At 37.5% G+C, this 12500-nt stretch overlaps 1 protein-coding gene across 1 annotated transcript in view; it reads left to right on the top strand.

Moving 5' to 3' along the window:
- The first annotated feature begins 2055 nt into the window (after positions 1-2055).
- The window catches only part of LOC115223027, a 50028-nt gene continuing 39583 nt past the window's right edge, over positions 2056-12500 (top strand). The window contains exons 1-3 of the mRNA XM_029793454.2: positions 2056-2198; positions 8574-8657; positions 10705-10800. Coding sequence (XP_029649314.1) covers positions 2152-2198; positions 8574-8657; positions 10705-10800 — 227 coding nt within the window. The 5' untranslated portion in view covers positions 2056-2151. The remainder of the gene's footprint in view (positions 2199-8573; positions 8658-10704; positions 10801-12500) is intronic.

Here is a 12500-nt window from a genome sequence, read left to right as displayed (position 1 = left end):
AGTTTAGATTTTTGTTGGGATGATGGAAGGGTTAATGGGAATTACTGCTGCGTTCTAAGGAAATACCTAAACTGCCACTTGGAGTTAGGTAAACGTCAGCAGAAATACAAAGTACTAAAGAATTAAAAATTGAAATCAACTGATCTCCGAAGGAATCCATAGCCTTGCCATCATAAATCCGTGACACCAAAGGTCGTCCAGTATGTACTAATGTTGTAGCTGTGGAATTTAGAATTTCGATTCCTTAATATATATATGAAGCAACCAAATCGCATACTTTCGAGCTAAGATACAAACACATTGGTAGATGGCATAGTTCATAAGTAGTGGAGGCGCAATGGCCCAGTGGTTAGGGGAGCGGACTCGCGGTCATAGGATCGCGGTTTCGATTACCAGACCGGGCATTGTGAGTGTTTATTGAGCGAAAACACCTAAAGCTCCACGAGGCTCCGGCAGGGGGTGGTGGTGAACCCTGCTGTACTCTTTCACCACAACTTTCTCTCACTCTTACTTCCTGTTTCTCTTGTACCTGTATTTCAAAGGGCCAGCCTTGTCACATTCTGTGTGTCACGCTGAATCTCCTCGAGAACTACGTTAAGGGTACACGTGTTGTGTGGATGCTCAGCCACTTACACGTTAATTTCACGAGCAGGCTGTTCCGTTGATTCGGATCAACCGGAACCCTCATCCTCGTAACCGACTGACTGCTTCCATCCAGTTCATAAGTGTTATCTTTTTAAATCAAACTACATCTGCTGACAAATACCAATCGTTTTCGTACGTGCATAGTGTCCTGTATTTCTGCTTTTTTTCAATGGAATATCGATTTCATCGAATGGAGTTACTAAACCGACATGTTTTTACCTTCTTGATAAATGTCCAAATGAATTGATAATTTGTTGAGGAAAATCTGGATAGCTGTTCGTCGCAATGATTTTTTTTTTTTTTGTTTTTTGCTATAGCACATATAACTATACATTTTTTTTTTTAAAGACTCCGCCGGTTACGACCACGAGGAACAGCTTGCTCGGGAAATTAACGTGCAAATGGCTGAGCATTCCACAGACACGCGTACCCTTAACGTAGTTCTCGGGGATAATCAGCGTGACACAGAGAGTGACAAGGCTGACCCTTTGAAATACAAGTACAACTCATTTTTGCCAGCTGAGTGGACTGGAGCAACGTGAAATAAAGTGTCTTGCTCAAGGACACAACGCGTCGCCGGGAATCGAACTCACAACCTTACGATCATGAGCCGAATGCCCTAACCACTAAGCCACGCGCCCTCACTACTATACATATACATACGTAGATACGTGTATACCTGTATATTTGGTGCCATACATACACATCTAGTTACAAACACGAGAGTACCTGTACGTGCTATGGTTATAAATATATGATTAATATTAAATTTTCGAATTCACCTGATTACCGTAGAATTTTTATAAATACTGAGATATTGGAAAAGTATTTGTACAATTTACAAGTAGTAACACACAAGTATATAGAGACCAATCAAAATTGATACATTTTGCACATGTGTTTGTGTATGGTGCCTGTGTATGTGTGTGTGTGTGTGAGAGAGAGAGAGAGAGAGTGAAATAGATAGAGAGAGAGTTTCGATTTGTTATACCTCAATTGTTATATCTCAATTGTGTGAATATTTGACCTCATTCTATGAGGATGAGTCAACAACAACTCAACAAAGAGAATTTCGTAGAAATTCAGATTGCACTATTTACGAAATCAATCAAGTGCATATGTATTTGTCATTTCAGGGTGGTATCAACAAAGCGTATTTTTTGCAACGTAAAAGCCCGAACACTCTGGGCTGGCTAAAATTAAAATGTGTGCATGTGTGTGAGAGACGAAGCGAGAGAGCATGTATGTGTTGTGTGTGTGTGTGTGTGTGTGTGTGTGTGTGTGTGTGTGTGTTGCTGTGGGTGTGTATGTGTGTGTGAGCGTAATATGTATTCTCACTGTGTTTTCCAAATATTCATGCTCTATTTGTCACAGTTGCTGGTTTTAGGTGGTATATGCTATATGCTTCACAATCTAGCAAGTGACCTTTACACATAAAAGTAGCTATATACCTCGAAAAATTTCATTCGAGTGCTTACCTGTGCCTTCCTATCGATAACATCCAATATGACGTCCAAATTTATAGGTTGTTTCTTCGTCGCTTTATTTCATTTGTAAGTAACCGCTATATATACTCTTCCTCTTTACTCTTTTACTTGTTTCAGTCATTTGACTGCGGCCATGCTGGAGCACCGCCTTTAGTCGAGCAAATCGACCCCGGGACTTATTTTTGTAAGCCCAGTACTTATTATATCGGTCTCTTTTGCCCAACCGCTAAGTGACGGGGACGTAAACACACCAGCATCGGTTGTCAAGCAATGCTAGGGTGACAAACACAGACACACAAACACACACACACACATACATATATATATATATATATATATATATACGACAGGCTTCTTTCAGTTTCCGTCTACCAAATCCACTCACAAAGCTTTGGTCGGCCCGGGGCTATAGCAGAAGACACTTGCCCAAGATGCCACGCAGTGGGACTGAACCCGCAACCATGTGGTTGGTTAGCAAGCTACTTACCACGCAGCCACTCCTGCGCCTTTGTTTCCTGTGCTCGTTCTTTTTGTTTCATTTTTTGTATTATTTCGTTTTCGTTTTCTAGCATTTGTTTTCGTTAACTAACAACGAAAATTGCTGTGTGATAGAGAAAAAAAAAAAACAACAACCGCTATTTCTAGAACAAAAAAATAATTTTGTATTCATTATTTATAGATTAATTAAGCTGGGCAGCTGTCAGAAACTTTAGCACTCAGGGCGAAATGCATACCAGTATTTCGCCTGCCGCTACGTTCTGAGTTCAAATTCGGCCGAGGTCGACTTTGCCTTTCATCCTTTCGGGGTCGATTAAATAAGTACCAGTTACGCACTAGGGTCGATATAATCGACTTAATCCGTTTGTTTGTCCTTGTTTGTAATCTCTGTCTTTAGCCCCTTGTGGGTAGTAAAGAAATACGTATTTCGCCTGCCGCTACATTCTGAGTTCAAATTCCGCCGAGGTCGACTTTGCCTTCATCCTTTCGGGGTCGATTAAATAAGTACCAGTTACGCACTAGGGTCGATATAATCGACTTAATCCGTTTGTTTGTCCTTGTTTGTAATCTCTGTCTTTAGCCCCTTGGGGGTAGTAAAGAAATAAGTATTTCGCCTGCCGCTACATTCTGAGTTCAAATTCCGCCGAGGTCGACTTTGCCTTTCATCCTTTCGGGGTCGATTAAATAAGTACCAGTTACGCACTAGGGTCGATATAATCGACTTAATCCGTTGTTTGTCCTTGTTTGTAATCTCTGTCTTTAGCCCTGTGGGTAGTAAAGAAATAAGTATTTCGCCTGCCGCTACATTCTGAGTTCAAATTCCGCCGAGGTCGACTTTGCCTTTCATCCTTTCGGGGTCGATTAAATAAGTACCAGTTACGCACTAGGGTCGATATAATCGACTTAATCCGTTTGTTTGTCCTTGTTTGTAATCTCTGTCTTTAGCCCCTTGTGGGTAGTAAAGAAATAAGTATTTCGCCTGCCGCTACATTCTGAGTTCAAATTCCGCCGAGGTCGACTTTGCCTTTCATCCTTTCGGGGTCGATTAAATAAGTACCAGTTACGCACTAGGGTCGATATAATCGACTTAATCCGTTTGTTTGTCCTTGTTTGTCCTCTCTGTCTTTAGCCCCTTGTGGGTAGTAAAGAAATAAGTATTTCGCCTGCCGCTACGTTCTGAGTTCAAATTCAGCCGAAGTCCAACTAACCTTTCACCCCATCGGGGGGTCCATAAAATTAGTACCAGTTGCACATTGGCTCCAGTATAAATATGGAAGTATATGGTTATTTTATAGGAGAAATACTGACAATTCAAATAATAACGTTTATTGTTACTTCTCTTCGAGCGCATATCTAAATGCTACTTATTTTATTATAAACTAGCATTAAAGACCCGTCGTTTCCGGGTCATAGTAATAGTGCATGTATATATGTGTATATATATGTGTACATATTACATGTACATCTATATATATATATCTACACATAAAATACAAAATACAAAGTTATATCTTGATATCGCAAGTGATAACAATACTCAAAATATATAACAGACTGGAATTGTTAGCGCGACTCTTGTAATTTCGATCAACTGTATCTTGTCCTCCCTCTTGTATAGAAGTGTGGCAACAATCCAGCCTACCTCCACTTCTGGGGGGGGGGGGATTTTAAATTTTTTTCCGGGACGTCCTACGTCTCAGATATAAAGGCAAAAATAAAATATTTCCACTTTGCAAGTTCGAGTCGAATACTCCCTTGCACGCTCCGTTGACTCGAACCTTGGTTCTATTGGGGCGAATTTACCACCTCTGATTAGATACCTTTCATAGCCGCACCAAGACACTTTTCGAAGGTGCTTTCCTCCATGAGTTCAAATCTTCTTTTTTCTCTACATTGTATACTTTATAGACAATAGTCTTTTCTTTAATTTAATTTTTTATTATCCATCTGAACTATTTCTGCACGCTAATTTTATTTTTAATTAATTCCCATTCATGTGAAACCACCTATTCAAGTTCACGTCATTGATGCAATTTTATACCAATTGCTATTTTTACCTTTGTTATGTTACGATTATATTATACTTTAGTTTGATTTTAATTATTACTTACTACATTGTTATTATTGTTATTATTATTTTTATTGTTAAAGTGAAAGTATCTGACATAAAATAGAGAAACGTTTTTGTTTCACTTTTAACACGTAATACTGAAATAGTGGAAAAGATATGATATTGCTATGGGCTCGCTCTAGGCAAGAAGCTGAACATTTTTTTGCCTATGAAACTACATGGACCCTAAGTAAGGCATGTGTAAAATTTGAATGGAATTTGTTGTGTAGTTCTCAAGTTTTAGGGAATCGTAGTGGAGAAGATATGATATTGCTGTGGGCTCGCCCTAGGCAAAAAGTTCAAATTTTCTTTTGCCGATGATAACCCCCGGACCCTAAGTAAGGCATGTGTAAAATTTGAATGAAATTGGTTGCGTAGTTCTCAGGTTTTAGGGAAACACACGGACAAACAGACAGACAGACACACATTCTCAGTTTTATATATATAAAGATTATTACAAGAAATATGTATTGTGCAATTTATTTCACAGAAATAAGTAAATCTGATAACCCCGACATATGTTTCCTTATAGCCAGCTTTTTATTTCTGCAATACGTCTTAGGGATCTCGTATTTATGATACATATGATATCAGTTACAGATTGATGATTTTTAAAAGTTTATTATCATTTTTAGTTCATTGTTATATATTTAATACTTCAGGTTCTAGTTAATACAATTGGTTTGTTTGGGGAGATAGAAAATATTTTTGTTTGCTTTCTTTAAAGTCGAATTTTGTACTGAACGGTCCTTATTACTAAAAATATAGAAACATTGTAAAGACAGTAAATTCATGTGTGGTATCAATCACAAGATACCTAGAAGGACTATGAATTGCAGAAAAGATGGTCTTCAACGCAGATCGGAAAACTTGGCAAAATAAATGAATTCCAAGATTTGTATATGACGGAGAAACAGTAAAGGATATGTAAAATTCATGGAAGAGGATTGATCGTTGTTTCGGATTTGGTGAACAAGGATGTGAAACGACATATTCGGTGAGTTAACGACAGCAGGGACCAATTGCTTGCTGCAGTAAGCAACGCAAGTATAAGAGAAGATCAAATAAAGAGGGTATACTTGAAATTAGGAAGCAAAATTATGTGGGAATACATCTGAAAATTCTGTAAGTTTATGAAGATGGAAAGGCACAAAGACACCATGAATTGCTTCAAAAGGAGAATTCTCAAAGACAATGGACAGAATGATTAATCATGACTGATCAGGAGGAAGGTCTCTAGATGAGAATTATAAACTGTAGGGCAGGAAGGAGTCAATGTGTTGCCAGTGAACCACATTTTAATTGAACGTTCCAAATTTGCACAGAGCCAATACATATACTAATAGATAGTGGAGGTACAATGGCCCAGTGGTTAGGGCAGCGGACTCGCGGTTGTAAGATCGCGGTTTCGATTTCCAGACCGGGCGTTGTGAGTGTTTATTGAGCGAAAACACCTAAAGCTCCATGTGGCTCCGGCAGGGGATGGTGGTGATCCCTGCTGTACTCTTTCACCACAACTTTCTCTCACTCTTACTTCCTGTTTCTGTTGTACCTGTATTTCAAGGGGCCGACCTTGTCACTCTCTGTGTCACGCTGAATATCCCCGAGAACTACATTAAGGGTACACGTGTATGTTGAGTGCTCAGCCACTTACACGTTAATTTCACGAGCAGGCTGTTCCGTTGATTCGGATCAACCGGAACCCTCGTCATCGTAACCGACGGAGTGCTTCCTATACTGATAGATAAAATAAATGCCCCCTTTTAAAGCCTAGCCAGGCTCAAGGGCCCGGTATCCCGGTTTCTATGGCGGATGTGTTCCCCAGCCTGTCCATCGCAGCCTTGCTTATTTTGGCCAGCTGAGTGGACTGGAGCAACGTGAAATGAAGTGTTTTGCTCAAGGACACGATGCGTCGCCCGGTCCAGGAATCGAAACCACAATCTTACGATCATGATGATGATACTTAAACACTAAGCCACGCGCCTCCACAATACATATACTGGAGAAATGATAATGTTGCGTAGAAACATACACACACACGGTAATCTTTATATATAAAAGTCAAACTGTGTGTCTGTCTCCTACGATTTAGATTCCTAACTACTCTCACATTTTGTGGTGCAGTGTAACCAAAAGCGGGTATCTTATAGTCGTGATTTATATCGAGCCCTTCTGGGTATTAGCGCGCGTCTACGATGAATCTACGATTTTAAAAATAATTTACTATAATTTTTTCCCATTTTAATGCATTTTTTCGCTATTTTATAAGGGAAGTAACTCTCTAAAAATGTCTACGATGAGTCAACGATTTAAAAAAAAATTTACCATCATTTTTATTCCATTTTTCATGCAATTTTTTTTGCTATGTTTTGGCTGTAACTCTCTAAAAATGCTTATATAGTTATTTCCCTTACAAACCCGAGCAATGCTGGGCGATTCTGCTAGTATGATGATAAATCTACTTACATGCGCGTAATAGTACCTGGACCACTTCGATCATGAATGATTATCTGACTGCATCTAAAATGTTTACCCCGAAGCAGAACTCTAGGAAAGGTTGCTTAGGCAAGACCAGCAGTGGCCCTTGCATAGAATATTCCGCCTCCACTCCAGCAATATTATCCAATGAAAAGGCAAATGCCGATGCAGCTTGGGCCCCAGTAACGTTGCAACTCATTTCCAGGGCTGAGTAAACTAGAGCAAATTGAAAAATAGTGTCTCACACAAAAACACAACAAACAGCCCCGTCCGGGAATGGAACTCACTACCTTTTGATTGTGAGCCCGACACTCTAATTACTCATCCATGCGCATATTAATGGCAATAACATCTCACTCAAAAATTTCTTCTTTCTTCAGCAGATATTACTCCACGTTGAGGTAGGAGAATAGATCACCTCTCCTCACTCCTGTGCAGGAAGTATTTATGTTTAAATATTTGTGGAATATATTATAGGTAGTGAACGACTGTAATTTCACATTGTTTCAAAAGTTTCTTAACTCTTCTGAGAAAGGAAAATGGTAGTGTAGTAGATCTTCCTTCGTGACTATAAGCGTCATTGATTATCTGTTAAGATATGCACCTGGACACATATATCATACTATACGTATTATAATAGCACATATACATATGAATTCACGCGTATATATACATATATATATCTACACACACACACTCACACACAAACATCATATATATAAATAGGAAAGATGAGAAAACAGATTTGTTTTACAGGATTTAAAAGTATATTAAAGCAATGGTAAAGATATACAATTTTGTACAAAATAAGGATACGTACTTTGGACGTAATTGAAGTACTGAGAGTTGAAAAATATATATTGCAAAAGGAGATAATTACTAATATATGTAGAAAAAAAAATTCTAAGGGAGGTAATTGTTTACTCATTTATTTTGCAGTAAAGGGGAGGTAAAGCTGTATTTTAAATTTTATTTTTGTTTTTGTTTTGGTTTCTGTTTTCTCTATTCTATTCTGGCTTATATTTTACATTTGATGATGTAAATCCTTAATTTTTTATTTGGGTTGTTATGGTAGCGATGATTAATTATGGTGGTTAATGAATGTATGAATGATGAATTATCATTCCCACACTGTTTTGTCTGTTATTTACATTTCTTCTTGCATGGGGTGTTCCTAATACCAGCTTTCGAATTATTTTACGGGGTTTAGTATAACTGACTGATCAACTGCAACAACTGTGTGAATCTGAAGAGGGAATAAAATGTTGAATAAAATCATAAGGAACTGATCCTCCCTTATTTTCTTTTGCCCAACGCCACAAATTTTTCAGCACCTTCTCCTATTTTTCTTCTAGAACCTTCTCCAGTTTTACTAACAAAGAACTCCTGATAATGCAGTACAAATCGAGACGGCATGCGTGGGAGAACTTCTTTATGAGGTATGTTTTCTTTGCTTTTTTATAGAGTAGAAAAATTCCATTTAACACGCATGTATATACGTGTATATTAAAATCGATTCTTATAAATTTTGAATTTTTTTTCAGAGATCAATTCTTCGTCAGTTGCTTGTGTGATAATATATGATAATGAATGTAACTATTATGTTACCTGTAGGTGAAAATATATTAGAAAATCTTCTACTATAATGAAAGTTTAGGGAAAATTCTTTGAAGTTCTTGGTATTATATACATCGCTATATTAAACTTTTACAATTGTGATACGTTATCTAGATGTATACTAATAGGAATATTCTTCACCATTATTTACATTCAATGGGGACAGAAATATTAAAGCTGCACTCTTGCTAAGCTATGTAAATACTAAATATATTTAGTTTGCATTTTGGAAATGTTAAATATTCACGGTAATAGTTCGATCAGGAACGACACGGTTTTCTCACTTCTTCATGGAAATACATTACAGAGAGGTTTCCCTGATTACTGCATGCAATGTCAGAAATCGGATTTCTAAATTAGCACATGAGTGAGACTTAATTCAGTGTTGAATTTTTTCGGTGTAAATATTTGTTTTTTTTTCGAAAGGAAAGTTTAAATCTTGTTAGGTACAAGGAGAATGATGAATGGAAATGTAAGTTATATATTCCAAAATTAATATAATAGTAATTTCAATCATAATAAATATTTAAAGAACGAAAAATGTTTTGCATGTATCTTCAAACAACAATACCTTGTGTCGCTCACTGGATTATTACCAGGGAGATACATGATACGGTTTTATGTTTATTATGTGAGATCGATTACCAAGTAAATGCATCCAGCTTTTATATGTACAGTAAAATATGTATTTGTGTTAAGGCCATTTGTTTTTAACCATATAGTATGTCATACCTTTCCAAATAAACTATTATGTAGTGGAACCTTCTTTCTTATGAATACCCTGAATAACTTGTCAATCAAGACACACTGACATGCATTGATGCTCGTATGAATTTTATATTTTTCCTGTGGCTTGATGTAATAGAAATAAACAATGAGAAGATGAGTCGCAATATAAGATTAAGTAAGGCTAAATCTTAATGAAGTAAAACCATGAAGGATTAATCAGAAAGATTCTCCAAACTTCCAATGAGAAAACTTATTAGTCAAGCCCATCTCTCATTAACAGGTAATGCATGAAGTTCATGACTGCTAAATTTAGATGAAGCTTTTCATGCTAGAAAAAATATGTTGATATTAATGGCAATAACATCTCACTCCCAAATCTTTTCATTCTTCAGCAGATATTACTCCACGTTGAGGTAGGAGAATAGATCACCTCTCCTCACTCCCGTGCAGGAAGTATTTATGTTTAAATATTTGTGGAATATATTATAGGTAGTGAACGACTGTAATTTCACATTGTTTCAAAAGTTTCTTAATTCTTCTGAGAAAGGAAAATGGTAGTGTAGTAGATCTTCCTTCGTGACTATAAGCGTCGTTGATTATCTGTTAAGATATTTCTCATTGTACTATGAAAAGGGAGACCGTCTGGGAGTTAGGTTATAAGAAGGAATCACTCGAAAATGTAATACTTAAAGCAGTGGTTTGCAACCAAGGTTCCGTGGAACATTAGAGTTCCGCCAGTACAATCCAGAGGTTCCGCAAGAAGTTACAAAAATGCTAAAATCGACAGTAATTTTAAATTCTCCTATGCAGATATGTGTGCATAAGACAATTAAATTATTGCACAGGGTTTCCTCGAGCCAGTGGAATGTTTCGTTGGGGTTCCACTCCAGCAAAAAGGTTGAAAAGCACTGACTTAAAGTATCGTTGGACCTCGTCAATTCTGTAAAGTAAGCGACCGATGCACCGAAGATGAGTTTATTTATAAATATTATAGCATGCTGTTTGTTCAATCATAAACTCTGAGGAAATGCAGTTTTGCCGTTGTTTAACCGGTTCTCTCGTTAATACACCTTTTTATATATAATTATAAGATATGAAAGATGACGTAAAATAATTCCTTAAATTGTTTATATATTGCAGGTGGGCAAAGTGTTATCAGAACGAGCTATGGAAGGAAAAGTTGTCGTTTTCGTATGCTATTGTAATGGATGCAATGGAAAGACAATGGCGTAGAGAGTAAGTAGATCTGAATCTCATTTTATATGCATACGAGCAAAAGCCCCCCCCCCGTCCACTGGACGGTTCTGAGTTGTCAAACATTTAAACCAAATTTTCTCAAAACAACTTGTTCAACCGTCCCATAGCCCCCCCCCTTTGAGAAACACTGATTTAACCTAAATTTGAGACACCATCAAAAGAATACATAAATATAGACTTATTTTCTATTCCAAAGAAAAACGATTTATTTCTCACAAATATGCAACCGAAGAGTTTAAAGTACCAGTAATTATAACTGGAAGACTGGGAGAACACGCTTTAAACAGTAAAACCAAATAGTCTTTACTTACTTCATGCCAAGTTTGAAGAAAATATCTCTTTTGCATCTTACTTTTTTGGTCTCTTAAATATACTGGATTTTGTGGCATTTTTTAAAGCCAGCAGGCTTTTTTGGCGCGAACTGCACGTGCATTTTTCTCGCGTACGCGTAGCATCGATCGCAACAGGAAAATATGTGTAAATTTAGTTTTCAGTAACCATGCCCCTTGCATTTTTCAATACAAGGTCTGTATTAAGCATGTTACTGATCAGATGACAAACATTTTCTTGAGGAATTTCTTGCCAAGTAATCTCAAACGATCTGTTTTCAAGATGGTTTTTCTTGTTTATATGAAAATCCAGTCTATTATATCCAAGATATGTTCAACAAGGTGCATATCCGGTGACTGGCTTGGCCATGAAAGGTTTTTAATGCCATTCTTATCCAACAAATCCTGGGTCATTTTAGTCATGTAACAAGGAGCGCCATCTTCAATAAATAAAGAATATTTTTTAATCATTTCACCACCGAAGAAGATTGGAGGGAGTCCTTTCCGAAATGTAGACATATTTATCTGAGTTTATGTTTCCCTTACACCCCATATGCTTTGTTGAACCATTGCTCTAAATTGCTTCTCAGATCATCCCAGAATAGCTGCCGAGGTTCGTTGTTGGTTGCCATATTTTCACATAAAATGCTTGATCACAGAGTCTCCAGACCCACACGCGGCTACTGTCCGGAAATGCAGCAAATCTGGACTCAACAAAGAATATGAGTGTCTCAAAATGCTAGTGTTCTCTCCACCAACTCACTGGCCCAATATTTTGGCTGGACAAAGCCGTGGCTTCCTTCCGAAGACGTGGCTTCTTTCTTACTGCTCTGCCATAGTATCCAGAGATAAGAATAAGTCGATGTCGGGCCACCTAAATTCTTCGGTTCTAATCACACGAATTACTATGTGTGAGGTGTGGTTGACAGAGATACCGACCACTCTGACTGCAATATGACGGACATTAAAGAGCTTATTGAAGAACCACGTGAGTATTTATATATAAAAACGGGATTAAAGCTACAGTAACATCCACCCTTAGTGGGTAGCCATATTGAGATGGCTAGTATCCTTTACGTTGTCGAGCGGTTACTGTTTACATCTCGTTCAGAGATTTATTATTGCTTTCAGACAGTTTTTCGAAATCAATAACAGTGGTTACTGGGAAAAACATTAAATAGATATTCGCAAACAGGTCTCTCTCATCGAAAACCGGTGGTTACTGTACGTTGACAAGAGGCAAATTACCTTGAAACTGCAGTCCGTGCGTATCACTTAGGTTTACGAGAGAGGGATGACCTCCCTTTGCAAATATCATAAGGACACAGAAAGTGTGTGTAAAGCCAGCTG

Source organism: Octopus sinensis, linkage group LG21, assembly GCF_006345805.1.
Source record: "Octopus sinensis linkage group LG21, ASM634580v1, whole genome shotgun sequence".
Lineage (NCBI taxonomy): Eukaryota > Metazoa > Mollusca > Cephalopoda > Octopoda > Octopodidae > Octopus > Octopus sinensis.
The sequence above is the reverse complement of the archived record's forward strand: the minus strand, read 5'-3'. Positions and strand labels throughout refer to the sequence as shown.